Raw genomic sequence first — 18,811 nt, forward strand, 5'->3', positions numbered from 1 at the left:
AGGTAATTAGATCTCACTCATCCATTGAATTTATTTTATTTCCAGTAGTTTCACACATGTGCGCAGTTACAACAAAGTATCAAAGCTGAATCCAAATTAAAAGGACGAAATAATATTGTTAATGGATAATCAAGTTGCTCTATCTCCTGATCATACATAAGATGAGCAAACATTATGGAATTCAGCAAGAAGAACCAAAGCATAAAAGATGGTCATCTCCCATAATCACTAGGTTTGGCAGCATGCCGAATCAAATCCTTGACCTGGTTAGGTATATTAAACAGTTGATAAAAAGTGTCCAATCGAGATAGTATATGATAAGCGGAATAAAACTGTGGAATAAAAGTGATTCTTTGAATACTGATCCAATTCCTTGATCAACTTTACAAAAGCACGCGACTTTGTAGACATAGTGATATGCATGAGGATAGCTGGAGTACATTAAACGGCATGAACGAGAGGCCAAGACAAGTTCAGAGCAGTCAAAGATTCAGAGAGCAAGCATAAAACGATCGAATAGCCACACATCAACGCGAGGACGAGCTGCTGCATGAAAGCGTCAGAATTATTCAGAACTGCAGATCGATCGGTGGAATACTGTATGTAATTAATACTCGATCGAGTAAAGATTATATAGCTAAAGATTAGCTGTCTAGCTAGCTGCAGCCTTCCTGCCTGAGCGGTCTAAGCACTATTCGCGTAGGATATGCTTATGTAAAAAGGGCTTAAGCAGCAGCTAGCTGGCACTATATGGGGTTCCTGAAGAAAGAACAACACAAGGTATCACACTTGACACATCGTCTGCCACTAATGGTGGCCTTGATGGAAAGAGAGAGGGCGGCTTTGCAACTGCTAATTAATCATTTTGATTTGTGGCCAGAAGGCTAGCATGGAATCATCTGTTAATCAAAGTGGAGGGTGTAGGTTAGATGCTACAGGTCTAGGCATGCAGCCTAGCCTGTCCTTTAATTTGGAATAGGGATAATGAGGTGTATGATAGTATAAATCCTAATCCAATCGCCCATACCTTGAACTCAGAAAAGGTTATGCCATGTTCATGTGGGTGTTCAGTATATATATTGAGAAAAGCTGAGATTGTTCAGGCCCAATTGCCCAAAGTCAAATACCATCTGGATTTTGTATTATGCTGCAGAGGCCAAGATGTAATCCTCTTCCTTATTGAAAAGGTAACTTAAGCTTATGTTTACAACTAACAAAATATCTGAACATCAATAATATTGCACACAAATTTAAAAGGAAGAAGTGTTGGAGAACAATTCATTCCCATATCAAAATCATGAAAAAATTACCCATGTTTGAAACAATGCCTGGAATAGAATGTATATTTCATTGCTTACTGAATTATTCCATTGTCTATACTCCTTTAAAAAGGAGTAGTAGTAGCGGTGAATCTTTTTTTAGATAATGGATTAAACCGGTCTCTACACCCAAAGGATGTACACAGCCTAGTAGCGGTGAATCTGTCACCCCCTATTGCTATATTGTTCAACTATTGCAATCAAACAACGACAGGGCTTAGCTCTGGTGAGTCGGTGAGAAAAAAAATTCATTTTACTACTTTGAACTATTTCATTGGTTCACTTAGCCAAGTAAAACTATTTTTTGGCCTATTTTACACCCTGAACTATTAAAAACGGATCATATTACTTCCTAATGGTTCATTGCAATGAAATTTGGTAGGATTGGTAGGTACATTATAACCTACCTCACAATATTATTCAAAAAAAATCGTTACTATATACAAATATTTGAAGCACTAAGCATGATTTAAACACCAATGGATCTACAAAATTTTAGCTTTTGAAAATATTTTTGAACTTTGATAATAGTGTTATCTATAGCTCTACAAAATTGTAGTTTAAAATGCGACTCATGTAAAGAGAATCAAATATGAGAAATGCTATATTAAGCAATAAAGTAAACTATTTTTAATAGTTTAAAGGTAAAATGAACCAAAAATAGTTTAGTTGGTCAAATGAACCAATGAAATAATTCGGAGTTAAATAAACTCTTTTTTTTTTCAATTTGTAATCATCACAATGGTAAATGGGCCATATTTAGTGGGCCAAGATAAACCCAAATTCCAAGAAAAGCCATCTCCTTGGTCAACCTTGGGCCTAGTAGAACAACTGCAGCCCACCGTTCTTTCCGTTCTCCGCTACCGCTAGCTTCGTTCTCCGCTGCGGCAGCCGGCAATCGCACGGCGGAAGCAAAACGAGGAAAAAATGGGGAGCTCGCGGCGAGGGGAGGAGAAGGGACTCCCTGTTCCTCCTCCTCCTCCTCCCAACCCTGGTGGTGTCACTTCAAGACGGCAAAAGGAAGCAGCCATGGAGATCGAGGCCGTCGGGGCCGATGGTTTGTGCCCTTTTCCCCTTAGCATAGCTGTGTATTAGTAACTCGTTCGTGTCCCTGCGGAACGGAAGAACTATGGTTGGGTAGTAACAGCTTGTCGCAAGATCTCCGGTTATTGTTGCGGCGGCGCGGGGTCGGTGCCGTGGATTTTCCATTCGGGCCGCAAAGAGTCAAGAGTGTTCTTCCTGTAGGTGCGCCTTGTGATTGGGCACAAGCACAACAGCGTCACCATGGATCTTTGTGTGATTTGGTGGAGGTGGAAGCTAGGTTGGTTCTTGCAGTCACTCAAAGAATGCCAAGGAGGAAACTGAGAAAATGTATTTTTGTGCTTGCAGTGTAACTGCTCTTTCTTGAAATCAGATCAGATGCATATATGTTTCACAATATCTATCCATTATCTAAAAAAAAAAAAAGAACTGATTCTGTCCATGTAGATTCAGGGGAATACTATTCTGAGAACTGCATCCCAAAGTGCATTGACTTGCCCTTAATTAACCTCCGAATATGCAGCTTCAGCTTGTTTGGTTTTATTCATCAATCTTGTTTGGAGATGTATGTGTGCTTTCGGTCTTCACCAAACTCCAGGATGATAATCCAACTCGACTTTAATTAAAACAAGGACAATCAAAAAGAATGCTTGGTAGTTGAGGACTCGAAGCTCCCATGGAGATAGGCAAGTGCTTATTGCATGCTTGTCTTGGCTATGAGGAAGACATTTGTTGATCCTCACCTAACATTCTTTCAGGCAATCCTATGCTTGCACTTATAAACGCATACCTTCAGGCATATAAGTTTCAAACTTCATACGATTGTTCAAGTGACACTATTGTCATGGCTTTTTGCAAACCATGTCTAGTATTCTATTCTGTTCTTACTTTTCTGATCCTAAATGGTGGTCCATCTCATGTACTTGCAAAGGTTTTTATGGTGGTGATGGAGGATGACCCAATCATTTCCCCCAAGTCAAGCCAAAAGAAAGTAATGTACGTGACTTCCATTTAGGAATCCTGTTAGTTTAATTCTTTTTGGAAAAGAACATTTATGACTGAACTTTCATCCAGGAGAGGTGAGGAAGCTCAGAAGTACAAGGCAATGACCACAACGAAGCATGATATCTTCCTGGATTCATTTCTCCCAGCTGGATCTTACAAGAAGCTATACAGTTACACCCACCTTCTCAATGGCTTTGCTATCTATGCAAAATCTGAAAAGGTGCTTCTATTTAGTTGATCTTTTATCTGCTTACCTGTTTATGAAATATTTATCTGTCTTTGTTGTATGTGTAATAGGCAATTAAAACTCTTAGTGGAGCAAAAGGAGTTAGACTCATCCAAGAAGATATAAAAATGGCCAAGATGACCACATACACTCCGAGGTACATTGGAGCTAATGTAGTCTGGCCGCTCCTCGGTGGTGCCGAGAAGGCTGGTGACGGAGTAGTCATTGGCATGGTAGATACTGGCATTGACCCCAGCAACCCAAGCTTTTTAAGCACATCGGACCAAGCAAAACCACCACCGGCCAGTTTCAAAGGAACATGTCAAACTGGCGAAAGATTTCCTCCAGATTCATGCAATGGTAAGATTGTTGGAGCTAGGTGGTTTGCACGTGCTGGTCAAGCAACTGGAGAGTTCAATGCTACAATGCACTATGCATCTCCTTACGATCCTGATGGCCATGGCAGGTGCATGCTCCTTTGCTAACAATGCTAATCACTTTTTCTTTACGACTTGCCTATGTTGCATTTTTAATTTCAAGGACTTACCAAGTACCAACTGATCAAAACATTGCCTACACAGCCACACAGCGTCCACTGCAGCTGGCAATTTTCATACGCCAGCAATATCAAAGGGCTACAACTTTGGGCATGCAAGTGGCGTAGCACCTGGAGCTCAGTGAGTGAACAATGCTTATTCCATTCTTCAGATGTTCAAAGCAAAACTACTCTTATGTTGTGCTGTCTCTTCTGATTATGTGACAGTCTTGCAATCTACAAAGCTGCCTATTCTTTTGGTGGATACATGTCAGATGTTATAGCTGCAGTTGACAAGGTTTGTAAATCATACTTCTTTCATAACTACTATTCTCTTCCGTAGGTTAAAATGCCAGTGTAACTTATATGCAGGCTGTAGAAGATGGCGTCGATATTATCAGTCTTTCACTGGGACCAACTACTATTACATCTGGGCCAGCATCATTCCTCAATTTGCTCGAGACACAACTTCTCCTTGCCACCAAGGCTGGGATCTCAGTTGTTCAAGCAGTTGGCAATGGAGGCCCTGATGCAAACTCAGTAGTTTCGTTCAGCCCATGGATAACAAGTGTTGGGGCATCCACAACTGACAGGAAGTATAACAAATCAATTATAATTGGAAATGGGCAAGTCTTCTCTTGCGGCGGCCTATCACGTAATTCATTTCAACCTATGAAATTAATGAATTTGGAGCCTTCTCAAGTTCTAGTGTTTAACTGATGATACTAAGTTCCATACTTCTCTTTTCTTTTTCTTTCAGAATTCGTAGTTCATTTTGCTCTTAGATTCTATATGTCCTAGATTACATCATCATTCTGTTAGGGTTGCACTGAAGTAGCTAGAAAACTAACATTATACTGGGGCTTTCTTCGTTTCAATTTCTTCACCTGGTACCAATTTTGTTTCAACAGTCTTCCTTGTTCTGTCCAGCATCGACACCAGGCGAGACCATGTACCCTCTAGCATTGGCTGATGATGTGTGCAACACGAATTCAACTGGTGGATCTTCCAACTGCCAAGATCCGGATGTCTTCATAAGATCTCTTGTCCAGGGGAAGGTGATTATTTGCATGTTTGTGTCGTCAAACTACTACGAAGGCGACTTCCTTGCTGGCATTGTCGATACGATTCAGAAAATTGGTGCTGCCGGAGTTATCATCACTGACCGTTCTTCGAGTGACTCCGACATTGAATATCATCCCACATTTCCGACGTCAATCCCTTCAGCCATAGTTGTGAACAGTGCTGATGCACAGGTGATTGTAGAAACATTTTTGCAGACCAAATGATTTGCTAATGCCCTTGTTCAGTTTTACTATTCTCTTATGCAGTAACTGGGCTCTGTTGTGTTTTGCAACCGGATGCAGGCTCTATTGGAGTACTACGACGACAACTTGGTCCGAGACAAGGAAGGAAGTGTCACCAAGTTCGGCGCAACCATCCGAATTCTGGATGGACGGCGAGCAATCTACACCAGGGAGGCGCCCGTCGTCGCCGAGTACTCGTCGAGGGGCCCGGACGTCGACGACATGCAGATGCAGGCGGCGGACGTGCTGAAGCCGAACGTCATGGCGCCGGGCCATCACATCTGGGGAGCCTGGAGCCCGACGAGCGACGCCATGGTCGAGTTCCAGGGCGAGAGCTACGCGATGCTGTCCGGCACGAGCATGGCCACCCCGCACGTCGCCGGTGTGGTGGCCCTGATCAGGCAGAGGCACCCCAAGTGGAGCCCCGCCATGGTCATGTCGGCGATCATGACCACCGCCGACGTCACCGACCGCTCCGGGAGGCCCCTGATGGCGCGGCGTGACGGGGGCGTCCTGGAGCGCGCGACGCCGTTCGACATGGGCGCCGGGGCCATCAACGCGGCGCGCGCCGTCGACCCGGGCCTGGTGTTCGACGCCGGGTACCGGGACTACCTCCAGTTCCTGTGCGCCGTGCCTGGCGTGGACGACGCCGCGGTGCTCCGCGCGGTGGGCGTGCCCTGCCCGCCGTCGCGGGCGCGGTGGTGCTCGGACCTGAACGCGCCGAGCGTGACGGTGGCGAGCCTGGTGGGGTCGCGGCGGGTGGACCGGCGGGTGACGAGCGTGGGCGCGGAGAACGAGACGTACATGGCGCACGTGCAGGCGCCCGACGGCGTGGCGGTGCGCGTGTCGCCGGACACGTTCGCCGTCGCCCCCGGCGCGACGGCCACGCTGAGGATCGTGCTCAACACCACCGCGCCGGGGAACACCTTCAGCTTCGGCGAGGTGGTCCTCAGGGGCGACAAGAAGCACACCGTGAGGATCCCCCTCGCTGTCTTCCCCGCCGCGGCGTTGAGCCCGTGAAGCCCCGAACAGGGATAGTCCTGGTATATACAAATATTACTTACGTATACGTATGCGAGCGGATGGAGTTGTACGATGAATGAATAACATGTATACATACACTATACTCGTGTTCGAGCAAACAAGAATACGAGCCATGTATCGTATAATCGGATATTATGGGCCGCAACGGACCAACCGGACTGTGCCCCTGCTGGGTTATTCCTCTAGTTGGGCCGGAGCACGGAGGAGAGCTGGTCAGCCATAATGGGCTTTCGTTCTGATGCAAAGCAACGGCCTCTGCTAACTTCGGCTTGTCGAGCATCTCTAGCAGCTTTTGCCAGATGCCAGACTACCATGGACGGGTTTGACTGTGGCTTCTCTTTTTAATTTTTTTGATTTGATGTGTCCAGTGATCTAATGATTGTTTAGCATTCTTAACGATGATATTAACTAGAAGCATACGCCATTTACGGATACGGAAGTCCACGTCGCGTGCCAGCGCGCTGGCTGGTACTCCCCTATCCCCTTCTGTTCTGGAGTAGAACAGAAGCCATTGACTTTCAGCTTTCTTTCCCTTTCCCCTTCGCGGTTGGACCCGCGTGGCCGCGTTTGAGCATGCGTGCTACAGGTAACGATGGATTAGAAAAAGGATTATCCGCGGATGAGGCGCATGACGCCGCCTCGACGCGGCGCCCCCGGGCCGCCGCGCTTATCCGCACCCACCTATTCTTACTACGGACAGGGGGTTCAGATCAAACGGCAAATTTTTTTTCCAAGTCACACATCGAACGTTTTTTATCACATGTACGGAGTATTAAATATTTTAAAAAAATAATTACACAGTTTGCGTATAAATTGCGAGATAAATCTTTTAAGCTTAATTGTACCATGATCTGACAATGTGGTGCTACAGTAAATATTTATTAATAACGAATTAATTAGACTTAATAAATTTATCTCGTAGTTTACATGTGTATTATATAATTTGTTTTATTATTAGTCTATGTTTAATATGTGTATGTATATATGAGGTGTCGCGGTGTCAGCTATAGCGCGCGTGTTGTTTCAACGACGCAGCCCGCTCGCTTTCACGGTCTCACTTTTCACCCATGGCGGCCACCATTTGACCTGTGATTTTACTCCACTCGCGAGTGTGTGTGCAGGTGAGCTGCATGCACATCGGGATGTGACGCCCGCCGGCTGGCTGGGCTCGCGTCTGCGTTGCGTGAAGCGTGATGGCGTGGGGGCTCTCCGTATCGGCCGCGGGGCGAGCGTCCATATTCCACCCGGCGCGCAGGGGTGATGGCGTGTTGCTCCGTCGGTCGGTGACAGCTTCGGCGTCGGACTTTACAATGGACCGGTGGTGGCTGCTCGGAAGGAACATCGGGCCGACTGCCGAGACGTTAGTCGCATGGAGAACATCATATGATTTCATCTGATCTGCAAAACCGGTCTCGTTATTTGACTGGTACTAATTTCAACTCCCCCCACACACCCCCCATATCTTTGATTTTTTTTTTTTTTTGGGGGAGGTAGTCGTATCTTTGAGAGAATGCTTCTCCTGCTACCCGAGAAAAAAAAGGGACGCCCCGATATAGCAAACATGGCAGGAGTGCACTACTTCATCTCTCTTTTAAGGACTTTAGTTGCAAATTTTTTCTTCAAACTTTCAACTTTTCCATTACATCAAAACTTTCTTATACACATAAACTTTCAAATTTTCTGTCACATCGTTCTAATTTCAATCAAACTTCCAATTTTAGCGTGAACTAAACACACTCTTAAGCGATAAAATAAAGTCTATCAATCTTCAAAATAATTGTTCACCTGAATTATTTATTTCAGCTATTATCGTATTATGCCGTTGTATTTATTATAATTAAATCTTTATGACAAGTTACTCGGAAGGAATTTTTTTTTAGTAATTTTGCTATTGTAGATTTTTTTTAATATTGTACACAGTTTTGTTTATATGTCTCATTAAGTATTTTACTATGTTTATTAGTTCATTTTTAAATGCTGAAGTGATGTTTTTTTTATATTTCACCCAATGTTTTGTGATGTTCTAACATTTACATATTGATGTTTCATATGTCATATAGAATAAGGACGCAACATTTTTTTATATATATTCTTTCATTAAAGTGTAATAATGTAATATCTTATTATAAAGATTTAATTATTACAAAGATTTAATTGTAACGAATACAACAGCATAATCAAATCATATATTGAATAAATAATTTAGAAGAAAAATTGTTTAAAACTAATTAATTAGTAGTTAGTTTGGTATTTAATGAGACATCATGGAAGATGAGTGAGAGAGAAGGGGGGAGGCCATGTGGAGCAGAGCATAGGAGGACCACCATGCGTACTACAGTAGCATATGATATTTTAATTTTCGTCGGACGTCCGACGCTAAGTCATCTCTAAAAGAATGTTTTTCCTCAAATATCCGGCTCAAGGAGAAAAATTGGATGCCCCAATATAACAAGCAATGGCATGCGTACCACAGTAGCGTCCAAAATTTTAGTTCTCATCGGACATTGGACGCCTAGTCCTTGGACTCCTCGGACGTTTGGTGCGAGGAGAAAAACTGGATGCCCCAATTTAGCAAGGATCAGTACATGTGAGGACCATTTTGGCTTCTACTCTTCCAAGTGATAAAGCAACTTTGTACGATATCCGATATACGATTTGAATATATTGTTATATTTGTTATAATTAAATCTTTACGACAAAATATTATATGATTATATTTTGATTTTTTAAAAGTTTTGTTGTTGTTGCCTTTTTTTTAATGTTGCGTACAACTTTATTTGCATGTTTCAATAATTATTTCATGATATTTCACTAGTTCATTTGTAGATGTTTCACGTGGTTATTTTTTATATTTCAACTAGTTTTTATGATGTCTAAACATTTACAACTTGATGTTTCACTTGTGATAAAAAAATTCAACATAATTAATTATTGGTAAAAGTATATTTAGATTTGTCGTATGTTTTTTCTTTGCGATGAAGCACTCATTGTGACTCAACGTTTTATGCAAAAGGTGTCAGTGATACTGTCAATATTTCTTAAATGTTGCATTTTTCTAAAATATTTAATAAAATTAATTGAAACATTTGAATTAATAAAATTAATTGAAACTTAGTTAAATGTTTTAATAAAATTAATTAAAATATTTGACTAAGTTTTGTATTTTTTTCATCAAAATATAATTGCATTTGATCTTGTTGTAAAATTTTAGTTGTAGTGAATATAAGGGATAAATAATTTTGAAGGAAAAATCATTCAACGCTAGTTAATTAGTTAGTTTTGCATTCAAGGAACCACCATGAGAGAGAAACAAGAGTGTGGGGGAGGCCATGTAGTGGAGAGCAGAGGAGGACCAGTTTGAGAAAAAGAAAAGAAAAAAAAAGATGTAGTGCGCGTACCCATAAAAAGGTCTAATTTTTCAGTTCCCGTATAATGTCCTACTCCTAGTACTCTCCGTATCTTTTGATTATGACATATATAGTGTGGCACAAAATTTACTATTTTCTTCACTTCTACTACCTTTGATTATGACATATATAGTTAAATAAAAGTTACTACTTATAGCTTTTCTTTTTTACTTATTTGTTATACTCTCGTCGTTCCAAAATAAGTCATCTTTTGCATAAGAATTTATTATAACCCTCTCTTATTTATTTTTCACCTACTATTTTATTTCAACTAATCATAATTTTTCATCTACTTCTTATCTCAACAATTTAATACTCACAGAGACTTCTAAGGTGTTTGTATTTTAAGAGTCCTTGCATTTTGGAGCTTGGACAATTGGACTTCGGAGTGGCTGGACACCATCTACGGGCAACTCGAAAATGGAAATATCCGAGCGATGTGCAATCAAAATGATTTGCCACCCTGAGAACAGACCATTGTCCCCGCGCAGAATCGAAGATTTTGCCACCCTACGGGATGGGAAAGAGATTTGTTTGACACATGATCTGTTTAACGAATTACGGACATGGGCGAGCACTGTTCTGTGCGTGCTGCTGCCCACTGTCCAAACTCCAAAGCACCCACACCCATTCCACGGCCATACACATCCGCCGCCCAGACTTTTGGACGGGGTGGATCTCTTTTGAACAGCACTTTTCCTGGGGAGGCAGCCGGCTGCGGGGAGGTCTCTAGTCCACGAGTGTTCGCGAGCGAGATTATCTCACGAATCTCAAGTTCTCAACTGAGCTAGATGCTGACTGGGTCAGGCGCTACCCCATGCTAGCCTCTTCGGGTCTGCTCTTGACTAAAGGATCGGCTTGATTATTTTCTCAATTTTTGCTAGTATGTTTTTAAAATTGATAAATGGTGTTTTTATATAAAATATACGTAGAAGTTACTTTTTAAAACAAATATTTTTTAAATAATCCACCCTCAATTAATCACATGCTTATTTGTGTGTGTATTTAACGACTTAAAAACAAATATTAGAAGGAAGCTAAATTAAAAAAATTCTAAAATAATCTTCAAAATTGAGTTTTGTCTAGAAAATATGCTTGTGCGTTGCAACAGATAAATGCTATTTTAACCTAATTATTGTTATACGGTTTGGCTAGGGTGAATTTCACTATGGGAATTCGCTTGATTATTTTTTCTAGAAAATCATGAGCTGCAATTAGGAGTCCAACATTTATCTCAAGTTAGCATGCAAGTTTTTAAAAAGATTTCTTATACGACTCCTTTTGCATTTCCAAAAGCAAACGAACTTAGAATCCGACTCAAACACGAATATGTATTTAAAAACGAACAAATTTAAAAACCAAATCAAACACAAATGACGTACCAAAATACCGGTGAAAACATCTTTAATTTTTATAATAGTACAGATGGTGGCAGATGAGAAACGCTAGGGGTAGCTTCACAAGGTATAGGGATAGCCAACCTGGATTCGATACATCACCCCTTTTAATTATTTGATATTAGATTCTTTTCTAATATTTGTGTTTTTTTTTCCTTGTAGGCAGATGATGAGGCTGCCAGGGAGCAACTTGGGATCCAAAGGTCTTGTTTAGTTGGGGAAAAAATTGAGTTTGGTTGTCACATCGGATATACGGACACACGTTTAAAGTATTAAATGTAGTCTAATAACAAAACAAATTCAGATTCAGCCAGAAAACTGTGAGACGAATTTATTAAGCTTAATTAATATGTCATTAGTAAATGTTTACTATAGCACCGCATTATCAAATCATGGCACAATTAGACTTTGTCGGTGACATGGGACCGGGAGTATCATGACTTAGAGACTTGAGGCAGACACGATCACCCACGTGGCCTAACCCCCTCGGGGGGTCGGGCCCGAGGGTGATACGGCCGCCCTTCTCTTTGTCTCCCCGAGGGGTCGGACCGCTCCCGTCTCAGCCCCGAGGGCCGAGGCGCCCCGACCCCTTGTGGGTGTTGCGCCGCGTATATGGGGTAGGTGAGCATAGCGGGGCTCACCTAACCACATTTATTGCGGTTTGGACGAGCGCGTCACGCCGCATGTAACGCAGTGCAGCGCGCTCGTTTATCCGGTCTGTGATCAGTCACAGACCGGTCAAATCGTGGGTTAGGTGGCGACAGGCGGTCTGACGCACGCCTCGCCCCATCCCGTCAGGACGAGAGCCTCCAAGCACTCGTCCCTAGCCGGAGCCGGCGTGTTAGCTCCTAGAGATGGCACGTTGGTTCCGGTCAGATATATGCCAGGCTTCATCCTAACCATTACAAGCAAGACATTGTATGAAGAGGGGCGAACATGCAGATTGATAAACTGACGCGTGGTGGACAAGAATGACCGATTTGTGACCGGTCTGACACTGGTCATGTCGTCAGCAGACAGCCATGTTCCCACGTCGCGCCTGCTTCCGGCGGAAGTGGAGGTAGGTGTGGGCCGTCCCATCAGAAGGTCATTCGGACGGCAACCATACAAGTCTCCGTCTGTTTATGAAAAGATAGGATAAGTCCCCACAAAAGAAAGAGAGGGAGAGATGGTGCATGTGGTATCCCCTTGAGATATAAAAGGAGGACCTTGCCCACTTAGAAGAGGGGAGGGGAAAAAACGATCCCAGAACGATCGGGGGCTGGCCCGCACTTTGTAGCTTCTTCATACACAGATCCACCAAAACACAGGAGTAGGGTATTACGCTTCTCAGCGGCCCGAACCTGTATACATCGCCCGTGTCTTGTGCTTTTTCCATTCTCGCGAACCTTCCACACACAGACAAGGAGTTTAGAACCTCACCCAGGGCCCCCGGCCGAACCGGCAAAGGGGGGCCTGCGCGGTCTCCCGGTGAGGAGCCCCAAGCTCCGTCAGACTTAAAAGATTCGTCTCGCTATTTACATGCAAATTGTTTAATTGATTTTTTTTTCATATTTAATACTCCATATATGTCTCCAAATATTCAATGTGATGGATAAAAAAAATTGTTTTGGAAACTAAACCAGGGCCGAGTTTAGTTCCAAAATTTTTCTTCAAACTTCCAACTTTTCCATCACATCAAAACTTTCCTACACATAAACTTCTAATTTTTCCTCACATTATTTCAATTTTAACCAAATTTCCAATTTTGACGTGAATTAAACACACCCCAGGCCAAAATACAGTAGTGGCATCGTCCCAGCACTAGCAGTCTAGCACTGACTGACCAACACCACCAGAGACCAAACATGGCATTGAGGGCTGGTTTGGTTGGTGGTCTAAATTGGTCTTACTAATTTTTGGCAATGCCAAATTTTATCAAGTTTTGGTATGGCTAATTTTGGCAAGGTAAAGTTGCGTTTGGATTGAAGCCAAAATAGCCTAACTTAACTATTGAAATGATCTATTTTCTTAGGCATGCCAAAATTTGACTTCAAACCAAATAGACACTAAATACTATTAAAATTACTAAATATTAATAAGACTAATTTAGGCCTCAAAACAATCCAGCCCTGAAGGTAGGGCAGAGAATCCGGAGTGAGATGCAGACAAAAAAAAACCTGAAACCACGTTCATTTCAGCTCAGGGCTTCAGGCGGTAGCTGGGCCAGAAAAAAGGGAGAAACGAAAAAGGGCAGGGCAGGACCGCAGGAGACGGTGCACTTCCGCTGACAGGTGGACCACAGACTACTGGTTTACTCGTAGTATGATGAAAGAGGAGTAGACGACGAGTAGTTCTTGACGCTAGTGGTGGTGGAGCCTGGAAGATTCGGGCATGTGTAGATTCTAATTTTTTTCTTTAAATTTTTAACTTTTTCATCACATTAATTTTTTTTACATATAAATCTTTAACTTTTTTTGTCACATCGTTTCAAATTCTTTAAACTTTTAATTTTAATGTGGAACTAAACACAGCTTTCAGCGAGAGATGAGAGAGAGCCCAAAGCAATGGAAGAAACCAAGTAATATTGTACTAGTAGGAAATAGGAAAAGCGTTCGAAATTTACAATCTTTGACCCGCTTCGTCCTCAATCTTCTTGCTTATACACAGTCATAATCCCTCGTACTAGAAATTACCGTGCAAAATTTCCCCACACACGTGCTGCTATGGTTCTAAATTTCTAATCGGCTCTGATGAGTCACCTTCCCAACAGATGAGAGAGGATTTTCTGGCTGAGTTTAGCAATTAGCACAGCTCTTTGATCCTATCTTTGCTTTCTTGCTCCGCCTACCTGGATGGATGGATCCCCCCTCCCTATTAATACAGCACGCTTCTTCCTCTTCCTCCTCACGATTCAAGCCAAACGCAGCCGGCCGACCTCCTCCCGTGCCTTCCTCCTCGATCCCCGGAGAGAGAAAAAAGGCTCCATCTTTTTTCCTCTTTCCGTTTTTGGGCGCGAACGCCTCGTCCCCCCCGGATCGATCTTGCTCGCGCGCGGTCCGTAGTCGCGTGCTCTGTTCGAAAGGCGAGTCCCTTTTTTTTTTTCTTCTCCGGCCGCGGGCGCTAATTTTCTTGGAGGGCGACGCGCCACCTTTGGCCCGGCCATGAACGCGCTCGCCGCCACCAGCCGTAACTTCCGGCAGGCCGCCAGGCTGCTCGGCCTCGACTCCAAGCTCGAGAAGAGCCTCCTGATCCCGTTCCGCGAGATCAAGGTGAGACGGGGTTTTTTTTTTTTTTGATTCCTGTTTCCAGCTTGTTTTGCTGCGGTTGCTGGCTTTGTTGTTTCATCAGGCGTAGCGTAACCCCGCTCTCTGTTCAGGTGGAATGCACCATCCCCAAAGACGATGGAACCTTGGCGTCCTTCATTGGGTTCCGCGTGCAGCACGACAATGCCCGCGGGCCAATGAAAGGTGGCATTCGCTATCACCCTGAGGTGAGGATTGTGGTTTGATGAGAATCTGTTTTTGATTTTGTCCAGTAATAATGCCGGGGATGTAAATCATCTTCCTTATTATCTGGAAATTTGACCGGAGATGATTAAGCATGAATAAATAGTGAAGTGGTTATAAACTCGGAATGTTTTGACAGTGACTGTCTCATGTCAATGGGATCATTGTTTCGTTTTGGTGAGTTATTAGATCTACGGTACTTGTTAACTTGTTATTCCTTCCTTGTTTGCATATGGCCTTTCCAGTTCGGTGAGTTATTCTTTTAGGAAATGTGCGTGATGTTACTTTCAGTTTCATACCTTTATTTGTAATCTACTTTATGATATTTTGTGGATCGTCTGGGCACTGGGCTGTCAGTTTGTCATGCAGATGGCGTGAACTGAAAATCCTTGATATTTTGCAAAGCATGTGTTGCTTTTGTACTACTATGCGCTTATGTGCTTTTACATTCAGATTTATATTTCTTTCTGTTGAACTGTCAACCTAAATGTATCTTTTCCATACTGACAAAAGAATCCCAATGGGCACATGCCAATCTTCTTCCTCTGTCAAATTGTTTCTGTAATTTCTGTTTTTTCTTGAACTATTATTTAACTGGCATTTTGAGAAACTAGAAAGTTTGATGCCCAGACATGCTACAGATGCTAGTATTCAGTATTGGAGACAACCACTCAACCAGCTTTGTTTTCTTCTGTGATAATTTCTTTTGTTCTTTACTGCTCCAATCATACTTCGGTTCTTGTTGCTGGAAGCCATTAAATTTCATACAGATAGGTGCTTGTTATAATTAAACCTAGGGAATAATCCCTTAGGTTTTTCCAAAACTGCGAGCTTATGGTATTTTCCTGTTGAAAATGCCAGAGTTATATATGTGCACCATTTAGGTTCCAAATGAAGATGAGGGATTTTCAAATTTTAGGTTAAAAAAAAAACAGTCTCCTGGAGTACTAATAAATATAAAGCATTAAAAGCGCTATGAGCTTCTGAGACTTTTATTGTCGTGTTTTACTTTGTACTTAATAAATAAATGGATTTCCTTTGATGATGAATTGATGTTTGTTATCAGTTAGCTAACAGAAAAGCAGCTAACCTATCAATCAATTCCTAGAGTAAGCAATTGATGTCAGCAGTTGTTAATTTGCAAAGGAATTTTTTGTAAGTATTACCGTAAGACTTTCACAAGCTAATGTAGAAAGTCAACTATAATATTTTCTGCTGACCATACTTTGTCTTATAAATTATTCATTGTAGTCTGAGATTCATCTGTTTCTCATTTTTAAAACTACAATTGATAATGAATTTTGGGTGAGGTTCCCCCTCCTTTATAACTTTCTTATCTTCTTAAATGGCACCCAGCTCTCTTGCGTGTTCGAGAAAAAATAAAACTAAAACTAATAAGCTATGGTTTCACCATTCTGCTTTGCAGGTTGATCCAGATGAAGTAAATGCACTTGCTCAACTAATGACATGGAAGACTGCTGTTGCAGCAATTCCATATGGTGGAGCAAAGGGTGGGATTGGATGCGCTCCTGGTGAATTAAGCACGAGTGAGCTGGAGCGTTTGACACGTGTATTTACACAGAAAATTCATGATCTTATTGGAGCTCATACTGACGTGCCAGCTCCTGACATGGGAACTAATTCACAGGTATATTCTGCTTTCTCTAGTATTTTTCTACTACTTCCCTTCATCATGTAACATCCCCTGTAATTTTGACACAGACCATGGCTTGGATTTTGGATGAGTACTCGAAATTCCATGGTCATTCACCGGCAGTTGTCACTGGGAAGCCAATAGTAAGTATACTATACAACAACACAAATCTAGTTTGTGTAAATAAACAATTTACATCCAGTGATTGTATTTTGGATATTTTTGTTGTAGGATCTTGGTGGATCATTAGGTAGAGATGCTGCTACAGGAAGAGGTGTGATGTACGCTACTGAGGCTCTTTTGGCTGAACATGGAAAGTCCATTTCTGGATCAACCTTTGTTATCCAGGTCAGTCATAATTAATAATCGATTGATTTTTGCTATGCGGATTATTTCTAGGATGGTTGAAGGACAATACTCCATCCGTCCTAGAATATAAGAAGTTTTAGGCTTGGACACGGTTATTAAGAAAGTAGGTAGAAGTGAGAGGTGGATGGTCATAATTGGATGAGTAGTGGAGGTAGGTGGAAAAAGTGAATGGTGGAGTGCTGTTATTGGTTGGGAAGAGAATGTTGGTGGAGAAGTTGTTATATTTTGGGACAAATCCTGAGGGCTAAAAGTTGTTATATTTTGGTACGAAGGGAGTAACATGCATCATCATAACAGCAAAAAAAAAAAAAAATCTAGCTTTCTTCCTGAAAATTTTAAAACCGCAATTCAGCTATCAAATCAGTCTGTTCATTATCATTTTATCAGTATGCCAGCAACATATGTATTTTGTTTGTAATAATCAATGGAATTTTCCAGGGTTTTGGTAATGTTGGTTCATGGGCTGCACGAATCATCCATGAGAAGGGTGGCAAGGTGATTGCACTTGGAGATGTGACAGGCTCAATCAGAAACAAGAATGGGTTAGACATACCTGCTCTGATGAAGCACAGAAATGAGGGTGGTGCTTTGAAAGATTTTCATGATGCGGAAGTCATGGATTCTTCAGAGCTACTAGTGCATGAATGCGATGTTCTCATCCCATGCGCTTTAGGTGGAGTGCTCAACAGGTAAAAGCTAGTGTCCATGTCGATCCTTAAATTTTCTGCCAATATGAGTTGTTTATCGGGGTCGGGGATGACTCTTGAAACTCTGTCCTTACCTGGTTGCAGTTGCATTTTCACCCATTATACCTATCTGTTTTTTCTTTTTTGTACTTTTGACATTAAATGGTACACAGTTGTTTTAGACGGTAATCTTGTTACATGTTGAAGAACCTATTTTATCTGATTATTCTAGTTCAACAGTAGTATGCACCAAGAAAAAAATAGCCAATTTACATATAATTGATCTTCTGAAGGGAAAATGCACCTGATGTGAAGGCCAAATTTATAATTGAAGCTGCTAATCATCCAACTGATCCAGAAGCTGACGAGGTAACCACAGAACAAAACATTGTACCCTAACTTTGTCTTTGAGAAACATCAGAAATGTTGCCAATTTTGGCAGTTCTGATTGATGCTGTATGCACTACAGATTCTTGCCAAGAAGGGAGTGACCATATTACCTGACATTTACGCCAACTCCGGTGGTGTGATCGTTAGCTATTTTGAGTGGGTTCAGGTAATTGAAATGCCGGTTCCTACGATCTTGTTTCGCATTAGCTTTGGATGAATACAGCATCTCCCTTATGCGCTTTGAACGGTTGCAGAACATTCAAGGGTTCATGTGGGATGAGGAGAAGGTGAACATGGAGCTCCACAAGTACATGAACAATTCTTTCCAGCACATCAAGGCCATGTGTAAATCTCATGATTGCAACCTGAGGATGGGGGCGTTCACCCTGGGAGTCAACCGGGTTGCACGTGCCACCCTCTTGAGGGGATGGGAGGCATGAGGCCATTAACAACACTCATATCCATGTCCGAAAATGTTGGACGACCAATGTCTGATCTGATAAATTCATCAGAAGTGGCCGGCTTGGAAGGAGCTCACTTGCAATAATATTCAAGATAGATCGGCGTCGGCGTCCTTCCACCGTTCCGGCGAAAAATAATAATAAATATATTAAGGGTACCTAACAAAAATGTGATGTTTCTTCTTTCGTTTTTACAAAAGGCCGATTCAATCGTGCGTGATTATAGTATTGACAAAAAATGGTGTAAGCTCTAGAGGCAATTTGAATTTCACAAAGGTTGTATTCTGTCATTGTCATTCTGTGGTTCAAAGTCTGCGAGATGGTTGACCCCCAAGTCTGAATTATATAAAATAACATTGCAAAAAAACTAGAATACCCACATGAACTGATAGGGCTTGTTTGGTTTGAAGCCAAAATTTGCCCTACCAATATTTTGGTAGTTCCAATACGGTTTTGGTACTACCAAAATTTGTAGCATTGAA

The 18,811-nt window shown here is 42.1% G+C and overlaps 2 protein-coding genes across 3 annotated transcripts; both read left to right on the forward strand.

The window, feature by feature from the left end:
- Positions 1-2,171: 2,171 nt before the first annotated feature.
- On the forward strand, positions 2,172-6,630 carry LOC4336553 (subtilisin-like protease SBT2.5). Of its 2 annotated transcripts, XM_066309512.1 has the most exons (10): positions 2,172-2,376; positions 2,884-3,046; positions 3,292-3,356; positions 3,435-3,585; positions 3,663-4,057; positions 4,173-4,268; positions 4,355-4,424; positions 4,499-4,781; positions 5,057-5,382; positions 5,494-6,630. In XM_066309512.1, exons 3-10 carry the CDS (start codon positions 3,298-3,300, stop codon positions 6,451-6,453), a joined length of 2,340 nt encoding a protein of 779 aa, XP_066165609.1. In that variant the 5' UTR covers positions 2,172-2,376; positions 2,884-3,046; positions 3,292-3,297; the 3' UTR covers positions 6,454-6,630. The 2 variants fall into 2 exon arrangements, with proteins under 2 accessions (XP_066165609.1, XP_015633901.1); XM_015778415.3 differs by having other exon boundaries at positions 2,884-3,356.
- Positions 6,631-13,873: 7,243 nt separating this feature from the next.
- LOC4336554 (glutamate dehydrogenase 2, mitochondrial-like) lies at positions 13,874-18,696 on the forward strand. The gene is made up of 9 exons (NM_001402406.1): positions 13,874-14,532; positions 14,640-14,753; positions 16,196-16,417; positions 16,492-16,566; positions 16,655-16,771; positions 17,231-17,481; positions 17,772-17,847; positions 17,948-18,034; positions 18,123-18,696. Exons 1-9 carry the CDS (start codon positions 14,425-14,427, stop codon positions 18,306-18,308), a joined length of 1,236 nt encoding a protein of 411 aa, NP_001389335.1. The 5' UTR covers positions 13,874-14,424; the 3' UTR covers positions 18,309-18,696.
- The last annotated feature ends 115 nt before the right edge of the window (positions 18,697-18,811 follow it).

Source organism: Oryza sativa, chromosome 4 (genome assembly GCF_034140825.1).
Source record: "Oryza sativa Japonica Group chromosome 4, ASM3414082v1".
NCBI lineage: Eukaryota > Viridiplantae > Streptophyta > Magnoliopsida > Poales > Poaceae > Oryza > Oryza sativa.

What these genes read in the sequence shown, in the direction of transcription:
- LOC4336554 (NM_001402406.1), top strand. Translation starts at nt 14,425, where the DNA reads ATGAACGCGCTCGCCGCCACCAGCCGTAACTTCCGGCAGGCCGCCAGG. An exon ending in ACATGGGAACTAATTCACAG is followed by an intron (nt 16,418 to 16,491) that starts GTATATTCTGCT and finishes ATTTTGACACAG; the next exon opens with ACCATGGCTTGGATTTTGGA. An exon ending in TTGTCACTGGGAAGCCAATA is followed by an intron (nt 16,567 to 16,654) that starts GTAAGTATACTA and finishes TTTTTGTTGTAG; the next exon opens with GATCTTGGTGGATCATTAGG.
- LOC4336553 (XM_015778415.3), top strand. Translation starts at nt 3,127, where the DNA reads ATGCTTGCACTTATAAACGCATACCTTCAGGCATATAAGTTTCAAACT. An exon ending in GATCCTGATGGCCATGGCAG is followed by an intron (nt 4,058 to 4,172) that starts GTGCATGCTCCT and finishes TTGCCTACACAG; the next exon opens with CCACACAGCGTCCACTGCAG. An exon ending in TGAACAGTGCTGATGCACAG is followed by an intron (nt 5,383 to 5,493) that starts GTGATTGTAGAA and finishes AACCGGATGCAG; the next exon opens with GCTCTATTGGAGTACTACGA.